We start from the raw sequence: 18,076 nt of genomic DNA on the forward strand, positions 1-18,076 counted from the left end.
CAATCTTTTTGACTCGAAGGATCCCCATTATCCAATAACTATAAAATGTATTAACAGATTCTGGGAGAGTTGATCAAAACTGTATGTTCATTGATAAAACAGAAGTTGAGGAGGATCCTGCATTGACTTTTCTTGCTTTTTAATTAAGTTTGATTACTGCTAATTACGAGAATCAAGTTCTGTTTACACCTAGTATTAAAGGATTAGTTCACCCAAAAATTACATTTCTTTCATTAATGACTCACCCCAATGTCGTTCCTCACCCGTAATACCTCCGTTCATCTTCAGAACACAGTTTAAGATATTTTAGATTTAGTCCGAGGGCTTTCTGTCCTTTGAATGTAAGTGTATGCCAACTTGCTGTCCACGTCCAGAAGGTCATGAAAACATCATGGAAGTAGTCCATATGTCACATCAGTTGGTAAGTTAGACTCTTTTGAAGCGTCGACAATATATTTTGTTCCAAAAATAACAAAAAATATGACTTTATTCAGCATTGTCTTCTCTTCTGTGTTCCTCAAATAAAGAATCAAACGGTCATGATTCGAGATACGAATCGCGTGTCAAACTCATCACGTGACATTGGCGATACGAATCACGAATCAATTTGCTGATTCGCGACTGTTTGATCCTTTATTTGCGGTTTGAAAACAAACACGGAAGAGAAGACAAAGCTGAATAAAATCTTATTTTTTATTATTTTTGACGCAACAATGTTAACATTAATGTCAAACTCATACTCACAGGTGATCAAAAGTGACCTTAACTATTTTTTTTTATTTAAATGTTCTATGTTTTAGTTCAATGATATGTATTGATCCTTTTGAGGAGATCTTTTGGTAGTAAAAACTATTTGTGCAATAATTAAGGCCCATTAATGAGCACTTAAAGGTCCCATGGCATGGGTTGTTTTATTGTTTTATAATGTTTCCTGGAGTTTACTGATATTGTTAGTATGATTTTTACATAAAAAACAAAAACAAAACATAATTTAGAAATAAAAGGCATTTTTTCTATACTGATATTAGCCCTCAGTTTAGAATGCTCTGTTTCAAGAGGCGTGTCTGCGGTGAGTCTTCAGTGAAAACACCCACTGTTGTGATTGGCTGACATCTTTGCATTTGAAATGAGATAACGTGCGGAGGGGGCGTGGTTTAGTCAGGCACAAGCTGGAGCAGCCGCAACGCTGCGAGTCGAGAGAGAGACAGAGAGGGAGCTGGGGAAAGATTGCTGAGGAAGTGTTATTGTACCGAGTTTTTGAGTTTTTGTTTGTATCTGAGAGCTCTGAATAAACACAAGTTAACTTTGCAACGTTATTTCTCTCACAAAATGCTTTCACCACAGCTAACAACAAACACGACATCGATATGAATACAGTAAGAGCTTCTGTTGAGCATAATGAGCAGCGTCATTCAAACGTGTGATTGACCGATCCGAACATTATAAAGAGTGTTATTTGATTGCTCTCTGTAGTTTAATCATCTAAATAACAGATTTGTCTCATGCTGCTAACAGAAACCACGTGAAGTTGATGGTTTCAGTCACTGGCTTGATTCACTGATGCATCAGGACGGCCAGCTGCAGGACTGACAGTATTCAACGATTTAGAAAGAAAGTCTGTGTGAACTTGTATGATTAGCTATACATCAGAACTCACTGATCTCAGATCAGGCATTAATGAACGCTGTTACTCACTGTTTGTGGTGGGACTGTTGAATCCATATGGTAAAGCATGAGCTGACTGATAAACTGACTCCTTTCTCTACTAATTCTCTGGGCGGGCAAAGCAGAGGAAGGGGCGGTAACCTTTCCTGGTATGATGTCATAACCAGAGAATTTAAGATCAGCTCGTCTGAGCTCTCATTTTCTCAAAGGCAGAGAAAGACAGCCTGAACTTGTTTTATACTGATCAAAATTTCTAGCGACTTGAGGACAACATTCAGGCTAGGGGAACTCATATTAATGTTGAAAAACCTCATAAAATAAAAATTCCATGCCATGGGACCTTTAAAATATTTATCTCACTGATCAAAATCGAATAATGTAACACAGTTACATTCAACAAAAATCATTCGTCAGGTGTATTTTGTCTGGTAATTATGACATTTAAACAATATTTGAGATGTTTGAAACACTATTTGACTGAAATTATATATATTTTTTAAAAAAACTAATATGTTTTAACTAAAACTTGACTAAGATAGGCCTATATTGAGTTTTATTTTGACTAAAACTAGACTAAAATGACAAGACTAATAAAGATATGTGAATGACTAAATATGACTAAAACTAACAAAGACATTTAGCACAAGACTAAGACTAAATAAAAAATAAGCGACAAAATTAACACTAATTCGGACGTGCCCTAAGTGCACCTGTGCCATGAGCTCAGATTGTTAAAATAGGGCCACAGGTGTGATTGGGAATGTGTCTCCCTCATCTACATGTGATCCGATCAATCAAAATGCATCTTAATACCAGGTGTAAACAGGGCCTTAGATTAACTCAGCTTGAGAACCACTGCTCTGAAGGCTGTGGAAACTCATCCAATCTCACCTCTGGATGAGTCCGTCTCCACAATACGGCGCTCCAAGGCGGTGTGTGAGCGGCGGTGAAGGCTCACTCTCGCTCCGACTGGAGATGGTTTGGACCTGGTATGTGTATACACCACCATACTCAACATCCCTGTGGAAAATGCAAGAAACCATCACACATAGGTCCAAGGTCAGGAATGTAATATTGCATTAATATTTGCCACTAGGATTGATTCTTCTTTTAATGCCAAATCATTAAAAATAAAGAAATATAAATAAATAAATAAATAGATAGATAGATAGATAGATAGATAGATAGATAGATAGATAGATAGATAGATAGATAGATAGATAGATAGATAGATAGATAGATAGATAGATAGATAGATAGATAGATAGATAGATAGATAGATAGATAGATAGATAGATAGATAGATAAATAAATAAATAAATAAATAGGGGTTCTGAGGAACTTTGACAGGGAGCTTCAGGACAAGCGCACAGAAAACCCTGAACCAAACTATTTAAATGTTGAACAAGCAATCTCATTGGCTACAGGATCAACAAAGGCCAATCAGCTTGAGCCACTCGGAATTATGTGTTTGCTTGCAGATTGCATGTAAAGGATTGATGTAATATGTGCCTTCCAGAGTTTCATGACTGAACGAGCAATATATATATAAAAAAAAGAATATTGGTGTATATTTTACAAGAACATTTTATAGTTTTAACTTATTTAAATTTACTTGATGTTTCTTTGTAATTATGTATAAACTGTACTCCAGTTGTTTTCAGTGTATATACAGTAGGCTTACATTTATACATTATAAAATACAATAACAAACAGGAACTAATTACAAGATAGGCATGCAATATTACAATATATATATATATATATATATATATATATATATATATATATATATATATATATATATATATATATATAAAACATTATTGCGCTCATTATTGCACAATGAATATTCATTTAGATTAATAGAATACATTAAACATGTGTTCATGTGTAGAGAAAAGGCATTACATTTTCTTGCATGCTACACAGACAAAACCAAAAGTTAAGATTACGTATTATAATATAAAACCACAGATTCCCATTAGTCATTTTAGTAGCTTAAAAAACAAAGCGTGGTACCGTGATAGGTTGCCACCTGTGCATTTGTGAAATGTTCTCACTACTAAATATCCCACGCTCAACTGTTAGTAATATTATAACAAAGTGGAAGCCATTGAGAACAACATCATCTCAAAGTCATCAACATCAACTCAGCCACAAAGTGGTAGCCCACGTAAAATCACAGAGCGGGGTCAGCGCATGCTGAGGGTCACAGTGCACGGAAGTCATCAACTTTGTTTGGTGGTTGCCCGGAGAATGGTACTTACCTGACTGCATTGTGCCAAGTGCCAAGTATAAAGTTTGGTGGAGGGGGATTATGGTGTGGGGTTGTTTTTCAGGGGTTGGACTTGGACCCTTAGTTCCAGTGAAAGGACAAGACATTTTGGACAATTCCATGCTCCCGACAGGAAGGGATGTTCCCTTCCTTTTCCAACATGACTGCGCTCCAGTGCACAAAGCGTCTGTCCATAAAGACATGGATGAGTGAGTTTGATGTGGAGGAACTTGACTGGCCTGCACAGAGTCCTGACCTCAACCCGATAGAACAGCTTTGGGATGAATTAGAGCGGAGACTGAGAGCCAGGCCTTCTCGTCCAACATCAGTGCCTGACCTCACAAATGAGTTTCTAGAAGAATGCTCAAAAATTCTCAACAGTCCTAAACCTTGTGGAAAGCCTTCCCAGAAGAGTTGAAGCTGTTATAGCTGTAAAGGGTGGGCCAACTGCATATTAGACCCTACTGATTTAGAGTGGGATGTTACTAAAGTCCATGTGCATGTAAAGGCAGGCGTTCCAAAACTTTTGGTAATATAATGTGGCTTCTAGCATAGCTCAGAGACCTCAGTGAGAGCTATCTGATCATTCCTTGCTGAAAAAGTCAGGTTTAACACACAAGAGTTGTGTCAACCACTAGAACAATGTCAATCCGACCCAACACCTTCTACACCCTGAAAACTCCTAGTGCTGGGTTAGTCCTGGATCTAAGCTCATGAGCTGTCACTTTGAACCATTAGCTGGTGGAGGCTGAGATCAGAGATAAGAGACATCTGATCTTGTGTCAGTCTAAAGAGGAAAGTGAATCTATACTCAAGCCGAACCATGTGGGAAGTCATGAGGGATGAAGATGTGCTGAGACAATGAAACCAAAACCCTTCTGTTAGCACTGGGCTTTGAGGAAAGGGTCACAGCGTTCTGGTGGGGAACGATTGTGGCAGCTGATAATCAGAAAAACAGGCCAGACATGTGTCCTCCATCAGAGCACACCTGAATACAAGCACAAGTCGCATCTTCAACACCTCTCTGAGTGAACTGGAGGGCTGTCCAGGTCAAATGTGTCTCGGGGGACATTTGCATTTGGTCAGCAAAACTGCATGAAGTGATTGAAAGTAAATTCCCCTTTCCTCTATGATACTCAGTAGATGCTAATATTTACTGCAGGCTCTTCACACAAAACAAGTTACTCGGGTCTCAGGGGACCCTTGTGAAAAAGCAGCACACTTTAGAAAAAAATATGACACAAAAACTGTGCAAACTGCATTTAGCTAATGTTTTGAACACTTAATTAAAACCTACTATAGTTTAAAATGATCTTAAATGTGTTTGGAGTGAATTTTGAAGTAGAACATTAATCTGTATGCTATTTCACAAGTACCGTTGTTTTTGAAGTATACTGGAGTTTAAATAGTTATTAGACCCCTTAAGTCATTTCTGTGCAAACATCCCCACTAGAAAGACAAAGAAGGCCATACACACTAAAACTTCATCTGCATTTGTTCTACACTCAAATCTACTAAAAGTCTAAACTACAACCTACCCACAAAGCTACAAAACAGCATGTGCATTAACTACTAGACAGGAACCCCAAGTCTTTCAGCTTTCCATCTCCAAAACTGCACATACACAGGTCATTAATAAAAGAGCCAACTTGAGCGAGAGGAAAATACACAAAGCCTTCATTATTTGCATTTACGTTGGACACGTTCCCCGAGAGAAATGCAAGCACATCACTGCTGATTAACAAAACAACACTGCCAAATTACCAGAGTGCCGTGGACGTTACGTTTATTACGAACGCCACAGGTTCACGTGAGGCCAAGTGTTTTCGTGCTGCCGTCAGCAGAGTTATAAAATGTGCCTGTGCTAATGGGCAGGGAAACAGTAACGCTTAATAAGAGGCCAAACAAATCATTCAAATTAGCACTTGACATGAATGACACCGGCAAGAGGTTTAAGCTGCAATTTGCCTGTGTTTTGGAAAAGGGGAAAACATCCCATAAAAGAAAAAAAACAAATAAGCTTTGCACAGAGAAAAGCAATTTACACAACATGCAGCGAAAGACCGTACACACATAAAGCTGAAACTTAATGTTATTTAAAACAGGAAACCTCCTTTGAACACAGCAGTTTTTGAGTTTTTGAGCATGCTCTAAGTCTAGGTGAATGTGCATGAAAAAAAAAAAAAAAAAAAAAACATGTGAATTTATATTATGGTATAACAATGCGGGTGTAACGATACATGCATTCGGACCGAACCATCACAGTAAGGACTGTGCATACAGTCAGATGACAAATAAAGTCAGTCACAAGCGAGCCATGCGTCAGTCCAGAAGGGGGCGCACGGGCTACTGCAACGCTGTTTGATAACCGCCACAACAGGAAAAAGAGCAGTAGAAGAGATGAGCTAATAAGAATATTTAGGCACCTACCAAAAAAGAGAGTTCCGATTGCTCCACTAACATCACGGAAAGGAAACCAGGATGGCAGAAAGCGGCATCTTGTTTGTTTTCTTTTTTATACAAACACACAATGTTTAATTATTACTGTGAGCGTACACAAATAGAAATAGACCCTTTCAGTTTCGAATGACATCTTACTCTTATCTGTATGACCATACATGGGCATTTTAAAGGGATAGTTCACTTTGAAATTAAATTTTGATATGTTTTAGCTTCCCTCATGGGCATCTGAGATGTAGGAGTATTTGTTTCCCCAGTAGTTTCAATTTTGATCATTTTAGGTCAAACCGTTCTTGTCTGAGCCTCACATAATGCAGGTCTATGGTCACCACCTCGAAGAGCATACACAGAGAAGTCCAAATTAAACAATCCCCCATCGTAAGTACACTGATGGCCTAAGACACGAAAAAATAAATAAATAAATATCAAATAAATATGGTTGTGAAAAAAATTCAACTTTGTCTGTGAATATATCGAAATCTTCTTCCATTGCGATGTCCTGTACGTCTAAATATGTTTAGATCTTCACAGTGAAAGGTAACACTTCCCAAATTTCTGTGTAAACAATGAGAGACTTACAAGCGCGAGAGATCCACTTCCGGCGCTTTCCGCGCTTGCGCAGACTAACGCCAGCACGTGCGAATGTCACAACAGGAAACACGCACGCGCGCCCTCGGATCAGTCGGACGTAGTGGTGTACAAGAGGTAAAAACTATATACATACTGTTGGTTTTCTCACACAAACCACTCGTTTCGTGTCTTAGGCCATCAGTGTGTACTTACGATGGGGGATTGTTTAATTTGGACTTCTCTGTGTATGCTCTTTGAGGTGGTGACCATAGACCTGCATTATGTGAGGCACAGACAAGAACGGTTTGACCTAAAATGATCAAAATTGAAACTACTGGGGAAACAAATACTCCTACATCTCGGATGCCCATGAGGGAAGCTAAAACATATCAACATTGAATTTCAAAGTGAATTATCCCTTTAAGTTGTCTCCGCTATCATAATGAGACAAAATCATTTGGCATTGAGCCGATTTGTGTCGTGGAAGTCCAGTGATGAAATATGCGTGTCCTGGAAATGGGAAGCCTCGGGTGCCGCTTCACTCACTGTCTCCTCATGGACTAAAGTAGACTATTTTGCTCCTTCTCGCTCATCTTTTAGTGATTTCTTGATAAAGCTTAATATTGAATTTTTTGCATCCGCCATTGTCACCGCATGTTAATGAATTCTCACATGTTTTATATTTCATTATTCTATTTATTTTGTACTTTTATAACACAAGAGAGGCTCATTGTTATAACTTATTCGTTACTAAATACCCTTTGTTTTTCATCAGCCCTGCATTCTGTTTAATGCTTTCATGCTTAATGCACTAAAAGAGACTGTACCAACTTCCACAGGGGGACTAAATGTCACTAGGTGGAACAGACTGTAATAATTTTCACTATTTTCTGTTCAAAATAAATGAAAAGCATCTAGCATTAGGGATTTGTTGCTTATTCCTGTTGAACCAAACTTGTAAAAGTTCAGCCATTAAAACTGTAGAGGTTACAAGTTGATTGGTCCGTTACTTGCAATCGGCAAGCAACCAAATTATTACCACATGGCACAAGCTGATTGGTCTCTGCTGATCTTGCAGCCAATGAGATTGTTTGCTAAACATTTAAATCTGATACAGTGTAGAAGTCTGCATTCCTGCAGCTCTCCAGTTGGTCCAGATCAGTTTTCCTGTGGCGCGGGAGTACATTTATAAATCAAGGACGGTAGCAGTCGGTAACTCATTTTGAGTCACAGATGTCATATTTAATTTAGCAAATTTAATTAACATTTTTTTCAGTATTGACAGTAGAAGATTGAAGATTTTTTTATTTTATTTTTATTTTTTATTTATTTATGTTTTTGTTATCCCAATCACTCTCTTTCTTTAGGGGATCTGTAAATGAAGTCTAATTTTAGTCTGATCGGTCGGGTCGGGAAGAAAATCATTCTAAGCGGTAAGCGGATGAACACAGAGTGAATTTTAAGTGGGAGTGGGTGGGTGGGTGGTTGCAGAATAAAACCTAGTGGGAGCGGGACATAAAAAATTAAAAACACGTCCTGCAAAGACCTCTAGTACAATGTGTTCTGTAGGGTAGTCCTGCAGTTCCTCTGAAACTCTCCACCTCCCCAGCTCCACCTGTCTGCATCTGCTATGGGATTTAAAGTTGGTATGTGTATATCTTATCTTACATGCTCACAGCAGCATGTCTGTTTCAGCCCAGTAAGTGGTGATATGAAATAAGAATATAAATTGCCATAAAACAAATTAAGAAAGAAGCATAAGTTTCCATGTGGACTTGTGGATTCTGCACTTTGTTGAGAATATGCAAAAGCTTCTTCTTACTAAGCTAAGTAGAAACACACCCTTTGTAATACTCAAATCTATTTCTACAAGCATTGATCAGAGTTGCAGACCCGGATTAAAAGTCACCACATGCAGTGGTGATGCAAAGCGATGTATGACGAACTAGAAATTTGAAAAATTGATCAGATCATTGCTTTCATTTGTGAGAGATCATGCATATCCTTAAGAGAACAAGGTTCCACTCCTTATTGCATAAAAAGACATCTGCCTCCAGACTTTCTATGTCACACATGTGCTGAGGTGTTGAAGAAAGAGGTCTCAGAGAATGCCATCATCGTCTGCTCAGCATCCACCCTGCAACAGAACTTCATCTGTGTCTTATTAATGCATTGTATCATTGTACTTTCAACTGTTCTGAACTGGTGCAGCTGATGAAATGTCATATGATGTCATGTGAGCCAGAAACTCTTGACAGATCAACAGGCCCAGCAATATGCTTATGGGATAAATAGTATATGTTGATGACATGGCATGAAATAAGTTAACATGTCAACAGAATTGCACTTGCAGCTCATTGGTCAAACGCTGGCCGAGTTCAATGGGTGATGCTACCATCTGTTTGCACCTCGGTGCATTCTCAGTGTTTAACTTATAGAACCCGTGTTGAAGTCATAGACGAGAGAGAGGAAGAGAAAATCAGAGAAAGCTTAAGAAAGATTCCCATTCAGACAATACTTCAAGCCAACCTGGAATTCTTGATTAAAAGAAAAAGGACTCAATACTTGTTGGAAGACATCCACAGATACAATGTAGGACTCATGAAGTGTTCGAAGACAAGAGAAAGCAGCTTTTCAAATGACCTCCTCAAGGGAAACACCACACGCAAGCAGCACAAGAATTTTCTGCAAAATAAACATTTTCTGGGACATTGGCAACTGACGGTCTTAAATGAGATGCCCACATCTCAGCAGGCTGTCAGGAGTTCTCACTAAACAATCTTCATTTCAAAGAATTCCAGCTACACCAGTACCCGCATGTAGTCATATTTCCAAAACCACAGAAGATTTGGTTTTCCTTGTATTTCTAAGGATTCAGTTGGGGATAATGAAATTACAGTAATAAAGTGAATGCACCAATGAAGATAAATCATTAGTTGGGTCATCCCTAGTTGTTGAGAAATGATGTCAATCACATATAAAGGAGATCAACTCATAGTGGTGAATTTACAGAGAAACTCCAACATTTCCACAGTGCAAATATTCCTTCGGATCATGACTTCTGGTAAACAGGGATTACTGCGGTCAGCTATGACGTCAAAAGCTCTACGGCGGTATATAGCACATGCACATTCCCTATGCAACTTACATTGGTTTAGATATAATCTGGACCAAATTCTTGTACTTAGTGGAAAATTTTGGTCCGAAACCAATTAGGATTATGAGGATCTTCAAGGAAATGTGACAGTTGCCTACACAAGGGGTTATGAAATAACCTTGTTCTAAAGGTCAGTGTTGGGATGCATTACAGGCAACTCGAGTAACGCAATCAGATTACTTTTTTTTCAAGTAATAGGTAAAGTAACACAGTACTTTTAAATGTACAACTGAGTTGTTTTTTTGTTCGTTTCCCCAATAATTTACTGACAGCTCTCTTGCCCTCATGTTAAGAGGAATCGTGAGTAAGTGAAGAGGCGTTGTGTGTGAACATGATAGGTATTGTAGTTCTAGACTAAATGTGAGCAGGCAAGGCATTTATTGATCTCATATGCCCAAAATCAGATTCAGTATTCCTCAAAATGAATAAAATCAGTGAAATGCAAAATCAGAATACTACACCAACTTCCAACAATTAAATGTAAAGAAGAAAAAACATATTTTTGTTTGTATTGGTGAATCAATATTGATGAAATCTTTTACCATTTTTAAAAGTCTGTTGTGGCGTGTGCAGTAAGAGTTTTTTTGCTATTCAAATCAACAATGGAGATTAAAAAATATGGTGACGAGGCTAATGCATTTATGCGGAGGACGAATTCAGGCAGGAACTGGAAAGTCACGTGCATTCCTACATCAGCGGACTAATCTTCACAGTACTTTAGATTGCAATAGAAACAGACAGCAACAGGACTGGGGGTTGGGGGGTGGGGGGTGGGGGGTGTTCCTAGAAAAAAAAAGTTCCTGGGACTAATGTTCGGGGTAACTTTGGTGGAAACAGGGATTATGACCGTATTCATCCCTTAATCCTACCCAATACCTAAACTTAACAACTACCTTACTAATTATTAACAGGCTGTCATTGGGCATAGTCGCACTTAATAATTAGATAATAGTCAGAAATGGACCCTAATCTAAAGTGTAAACTGAATAAAGCAACTTTCCAGTGAGATTAAAGACTATGGGACAAAACATCAAACAATGTAATCATTGCATCATTAGATGGTAAGAGGGTGGAGCTTCTGGAATGCCATAACCAGTGGACTTGACATGACAGTGTCATGAGGTGATGGTCTTAGACCAAGGGGGACCAGGCTTCAGGAGGCTGGGGCCCCTAAAGCGGATGAGTTGGCCAGTTGTCTTGGCCTCTTTCTCATTGGCAGGGGGGTCCTGTCAGCTCAAAGCAGGGGTGCCCTTTGAAGCCATGACAGCAAAGAGGGCCAGGTCAGGGAGAGGAATAGCAGATGGCTGGGGGGGTTCTGAAGGCCAGTGTCGCACACATGCAGGGTCAACACCTCTCCATGATTTACTCCTAATTCCAGAGCTTCAACCCAACTCTCATATTTCTAAACTGACCTTAACGTTCCATATTGTATAAATCCAAAACCAAAGGCTTTCTATTCAAATTAATGAGTGAGAGAGACATGGTGACCCAAATTAGGTAGAGGTGTCAGAACAAATTTACCAAAGATCAATATCTTTCTTGGATCAGAGCTGTGGTTACGAATGCATTCAGCATGGGAAGAAGTGATTGTAATTGATTCGGATCTCAGAATCAACGTCACTCAGAAAACAGACTCTCAACCCCAGCTGTGAGTTGACCACAGTTTACTTGAGCCAAAACCTGACCTACCTCAGATCAGATCAAAAGCATGTTTGCTTTATTCAGCTACAGTATAGCGAAGAAAAGTTCCTATAAAGTGGAAAATGTTGCCTACTAGATGCATCTGCAAACCAGCATGCATTCAACGTGGCTGCAGGTGGAAAGATTTGGTCAGTGGAAGAGACTGAGCATTCGCTAAATAAGCTTTTCTAACGTGATATGTTAGAAAAGGCAAAACGGGAGTCATGCTTGAGGTTATTTGCAGTGACAGATGAAATTAGGTGGCTTTCTCCATTTCTGAATTTCTTTCAAAGTTAGATTGTGATGCACAAGTCAATCAATGCAGTGTTTAGTGTATTACATTTGAGATTGGATTAATTTGGACTGGTGAATTTCTACAGTAAAAGCCTAAACCAACAGTGTGACAGCTGCTCGTGTTAGAACCTCATCTAATATAAAACTGGATACAGAAGACATTTTGCACTTGGTTGCTCTCTAAAGAAAAATGAATAGCCTACAGTAGTGTCAGCATTACTGTGCATTGTGATAATAGTCTGTGCAAAGATAGCCAATGCTGGTTGTAGATAAATCTGTGAACTGCACATTTTCCACAACTATTGGAATTGCTTTGCAACGTTGTGCTACTATATCAGTGGGTGGTAAGTTAAACCCTTAAGTTCACATGCATCCAGAAGTGGCCAGTACAGAAACGCTGACCAGAGACCCAATATCTGGCTTTAAATGGGGAAGCATTAATGTAATACTGCCCAAACCAGAGGTGCTCGATCGAGGCCAGAAAAACCTCAAGACGGCAGAGCATGTTAACTGGCATTCTGGTGCCAGGCGCTGGACAGAAATCAACCAGCAGCTGCATCCTTCTCTTTGTTTCTTTTGGCTTCAATCGAGAATTGAAAAAAGAACAGAGAGACACCACAAGATTTGAGCAGGGATTTGCTGTGCCTAATACTGACCAGGCACATTTCACACTCCAACTTTGAATTACGTTAGTTTTATTCTGTGGTAAAACAGTTCCAAAATCGAAGACAACTTCCAAAGTCAATACGACTTATTTTCTGGCAGGACAAGAATATCTAAATAGTAGCCAGGACCTGGAATAATGTAATGCATTTTTTTTAAATAACTGTTAACATCTTTACAGTAAGTTTCACTGTGTCAACATTCATTAATGCATCTTTTTTAAGCAATTTTTTTGAGCAATTTATTAATCCAAATTAAGACTCACCTATCAATGTATTTCCGCATTGAGTCACTCAGTGTGATCCCCAGGGGTGCGTGCACGAACGCTGGCTGCCGTAGGAGCCGATAGTGCAGGGGCTCGCATTCTTGACAGAGAGGACAGTCAGGTTTGGATGTGAGCAGAGTAGCGTCAATTTCCAAATGTTGTTCCATGGTGAAAAACTGCACTCCATACACCTTCTCATGCACATCCAGCTTGATGGTCAGCGGTGTGTCGCAGAACAAATTGCTGGGCCCCAGAGACAGGTTGTTGCCACCTACAGTCAATAAGATGACATTGTGGATGGCAGGCAGAACGGTTTCCTCCTGGGAGGAGAAGGTCACCCACACCGTGAGGGAGTCAGGGATCACCGGATGTGCGAACTCCAGCTGTAACATGCAGCCTTGCAGAGGGCAGGGAGGGGGCACCTTGCCCAGATCCATGCCGTTATGCGGACTCCACGTGCGGACGCTGGGCTCGCACGCTTGCTCCACATCTGGTGGTCCTAAGAGATGCATTAAAATATATTAGAGTATTTAAAAGCAATGTTTAGTCTGAGAGAGTTTTAACTTGTGATATCCTTTGCAATATTACATTACCAGTAAACGAAAGAAAAGGCTACTGTTTGCAAGACAGATATACAGTAAGTGATGCGATTCTTTAGTTCTTGTAGAAGTGGGACTAACTTGAGGTTTACAGATTTCTACAGTTTTTCTCGCTTAGCAAACAATGTGAACCAGATTTTCAAACAAGAATAATAACTCTACGGCACCCAAGCCAAGTTCTTGCAAACAAAGAGCCTTAGATTTCATGGACAGGATCGCTTACTATTGCATACAAATTCCAGAAATATTTAATGCAAAGTACACTTCAATAAAACATCTTGTCGATGTGGCAGTACCCTTAAAAGATCAACTTTGTACCTAATTTACACGTAAAAGTTTACAGCAGTGCCTCAAAGGGTGCATGCACCTTTTAGGGGTTGACAAGGTACAGAGTTGTCTTTTAAACATACTGCAGTGACAAGCTATAGTACCCCCAAAAGGTAAAAATTGTGCATATTTTCCTTCTGAGATTGTGCAGTGCTGATGTAGTAAACATTGTATCATATTATCAATAACATAAGACCAGTAGCTCAGTACTGTGTATCTATATCTGAAGTGAAGCAGGAACAGTAAATCATAAGGTGCAGCAGAAAAAGGAGTTAAGCATAATGAGAAATGCATGACATGTTGTTAAAATTCATCTCGCCTATCCCATGCTCCTTCACGTTCTCGCTCGTTTCTGTGGCAAGAGGCAGAAATCTGAGCGACCTGAGGATGAGGCCCGCACAAGGCTTTCGATTTCAGCCTGGCAATTACCTCTCATGTGCTGCAGTCCAGCCATATTTGGAGTCAACAGCAACTCATTTTACGGGGAGTGACGTACCCCAACATTCATCAAATGTGGGGAGAAGCCAGGGCACTGTAGACAGTGTGTTCTCCTGCTTTTCCTTTGTGCACTTCCAAACTGGAAACAGCAAAAGCCATTTGCTAACCTCATTTCTGGGCAGTGCACAAAATTCCAGTGTTTAATCAACTGAGCACTGAGTTTTTGGCTTTCCAGGCCACATCATCTCAACACGTTTATTATTGTGAGTATGTGTGTGGCCAGAATAGAAGTAAACATACAATAAAAATGTCTTCGATACCGCAGGTTTACGTTCTAACCTTGCTTACGCTGCATTTGACCGGCCACAGAACTTTTCAAGATGGGAGCATATCTTCTAGCAAGCACATTTGAAAGAAATGGCTGTAATGAATGTATTCATCAGGTAGTCATTTCACAAGTTGAATAACTGCCATCTTGTATCTAGATGACTCCGCGGTGGACTAATAACCCTGTCCCGGAGGTATTCAAGTCAGGGTTCAGCCGCCACAGCAGCGGTGAGCTGATTTTCAAGGTGACCTGACAATTCGCCCATGAATTAGTGCCTTGCATTTTCACTTGATTAGCTAATCCCATCAGGGTATTAGCTTGTCTAGGAAAGTGCTCATTCATGGAAAAAAAGGGAAGGTGGGGGGGCTGGCGTTATATGGCTGAAAACATCCCGCTTAAGGTAATTGCAGTATGTTGAACTGTGAGCACAGGTTTGCTTCAGTGAACTTCCCAGTATGACGTTGGAACAAGCCTAGTGAAAACAGCTGAGATCAAGCCCAGTCAATGATACCAATAAACAGTGAACAGATTCTAAATGAAGAGAACCATGTGACTGATAGTGACCAGGATAATTAAACTAAAACTTAACCATACATTTAAAAACACATTCTTCAATGTGAATGATAATGAACCTTATATGAAGTATCTTAAAATATCTTAACATATCTGATTTTGTGTAACTTAAATTGTTAGTTTACCCAAAAATGAAAATTCTGTCATTCATTTACCCTCATGTCGTTTGACACCCGTAAGATCTCCATTCATCTTCAGACACAAATGAAAATATTTGTGTTGAAATCTGATGGCTCAGAAAGGCCTTCATTGACACCAATGTCATTTCCTCTCTCAAGACACATAAAAGGTACTAAAGACGTCGTTATAAAGTCCATCTCACTACAGTGGCTCTACAATCATTTTATGAGGCCACGAGAATATATTTTGTGTGCACAAAAAAACTAGAATGACTTATATAGAGAAGGCTGATTTCAAAACACTGCTTCCTGAACAATCAGCATATCGATTCAGAATTCAGATCACGTGTCAAACCGCCAAACTGCTGAAATTACGTGACTTCGATCTGAACCGCTGATTCGATAAACTGATTCTTAACGGTTTAAAGCTTTAAGAAGCTGCGTTTTGAAATCAACCATCACAATATAAGGTGTTATTTAGGGTTTTTTTGGGCACAAAAAATATTCTAGTCACTTCATAAAATGATTGTAGAGCCACTGTAGAGAGATGGGCTTTGTAACGACGTCTTTAGTGCCTTTATGGGTCTTGAGAGAGGAAATGACATTGGTGTCAATGAAGGTTTTTCGCAGCCATCGGATTTCAACAAAAATATCTTCAGTTGGGTTCCGAAGATGAACTGAGGTCTTACAGGTGTCGAACGACATTAGGGTAAGTAAGTATTGATAGAATTTTCATTTTTGGCTGAACTAACCCTTTAATGCACTAAATAACTAAAGCTGAAATAAAAATGTATAAAAACTATATAGATATATTAAAACTAAAACTAGTATGGAATTGTCAGAAACACACCTTGAGAAAGGCTTGTTGCCGAAATGTTTATAAAAATAAGTTAAGTGATTGAGCAGTTTTCTTTATAAACACTATAAACAGCAAAACTAATCTGCCATGGTATGTGGTACAAGTAAGTTTTCTCAGAAAATTCCAAGTTTACAAGTTATAAGTAATTACAGGTTTTATGAGGAATGCTTAATCTCGTCGTAGTTACGATAATTCTGACACCGCTTTTTTCGGGGTCTTCAGGGGCCCTTAACATGCTCAATAAACTCTTGAAACTTTGCACATGATGGGAAATTTGATAATCAGGGCAGGACCACAGCTGGCACATGGGCGTAGCAGGGTTGGTGGGCTCTACAGTGCCCTCCTGAATGCAGTCAAAAGATTTAGTCCATATATCATATACGGTATATCATATACAGTATACTGATCCAAATCTGCCAAATGCCACCGTATACTATCACCAGTTATCACATGGCTCTGGGGAATATTTGATTCGAATTGGTCAATTGCGCATTCCAGCGGTGGGTTATTTCCAAATAACAACCGCCAAAGTGAATAACACACCGCTCATCCAGGTACTACGAGTTATCTTAACCAGCACTACTATACTTAAAGTGTCCCTCCATCGACTGTCTGGTGCAATCTTGTGACTGAAACACTTAACCACCACAGGTTACAATGGAAGAAAACTTCAAGGTCTTCACCCAGAAGTTAAAATTAGCCCATGATTTATTCAGACTAATAAAATCAGAGTTATATTAAAGTCCTGGCTCTTCGAAGCTTTATTATGGCAGTGCACGTTATTTGACTGACAGCTGCATTTTTTATGGACTTCAAAAACTACAACTAACTACAATTATAAAGCTTGGATTAGCCATGCGGTTTTAAATATAACTCCGATTTTATCCATCTGAAAGAAGATTGTCATATACACCTAGGATGACTTGAGGGTGAGTAAATCATGGGTTCATTTTTATTTTTGAGTGAACTGTCTTTCAGCTTTAATTTCAACATATATGGTAATAACAAATCCTGATCAACAATAAAGGCTTAAACTCAAGACACTATTTACTTGAGACAATTAGCCGTGTAATAAGCAGGATAATGTACACACAGCCGGTTGTTATTGCAGAATAAACCCCTTCAGAATGACGCAAGATCCTGATCACTATGTCAGAGTTTATTCATCCGATAACAACTGGCTGGGTGTACATTATCCCTTATAACAATTACTCCACTAACCACAGTAGCAGTACAACACCCTTTACACTTAATTGTTTATATATAGTTTATATGTGTCACAGATCTGCCAGACTCTCTCACCTCCTGCACTCAGCATTCACAGCCACCCGAGTACTAATCAGTCACACCTGCATCTCATCACCTCATCACAGCTCCCCATATAATCCCAGCACTCACCCTCAGTCAGCGTCTCACCTCAAACTAGGAAAGACCCACTTACCTGTTCTCCAGTGATTACCCATACTCCAGCAACTACCTGTTCTCCAGCGATTACACATGTCCAGAGTTCCTTCGTGTCTCAAGTCTCTCAACATCGTCTGAGTTCCTCCACCGTTGTCTCTGTGCATCCTGCCATTATCTCCACATATATCCGTAAGACTGATCCATATTCATTCACGCTCCACTCCCTGCCCTGTTGTTCAATAAACGTTTTATGTATTCACCCTAACCGTGTCCAGTGTGTGTATCCTGACAGAAGGTGAGACCTAGACCGAAGATGGATCCGGGTCCCCGCGATCCATTTCAAGAACCTGCAGACACTCTCCGGCGAGAGTTGACTGAACCCAGGGCAACAACAAAC

At 39.5% G+C, this 18,076-nt stretch overlaps 1 protein-coding gene across 1 annotated transcript in view; it reads right to left on the bottom strand.

Annotated features, from left to right (window-relative positions):
* pappaa (pregnancy-associated plasma protein A, pappalysin 1a) overlaps positions 1–18,076 on the bottom strand; it is a 134,091-nt gene that overhangs the window by 79,618 nt on the left and 36,397 nt on the right. Inside the window, exons 8-9 of the mRNA XM_067439882.1 lie at positions 13,033–13,531; positions 2,557–2,685 (exon numbers count right to left, since the gene is read on the bottom strand). Coding sequence (XP_067295983.1) covers positions 2,557–2,685; positions 13,033–13,531 — 628 coding nt within the window. The remainder of the gene's footprint in view (positions 1–2,556; positions 2,686–13,032; positions 13,532–18,076) is intronic.

The sequence above is a fragment of the Pseudorasbora parva genome, chromosome 3, assembly GCF_024679245.1.
Source record: "Pseudorasbora parva isolate DD20220531a chromosome 3, ASM2467924v1, whole genome shotgun sequence".
NCBI lineage: Eukaryota > Metazoa > Chordata > Actinopteri > Cypriniformes > Gobionidae > Pseudorasbora > Pseudorasbora parva.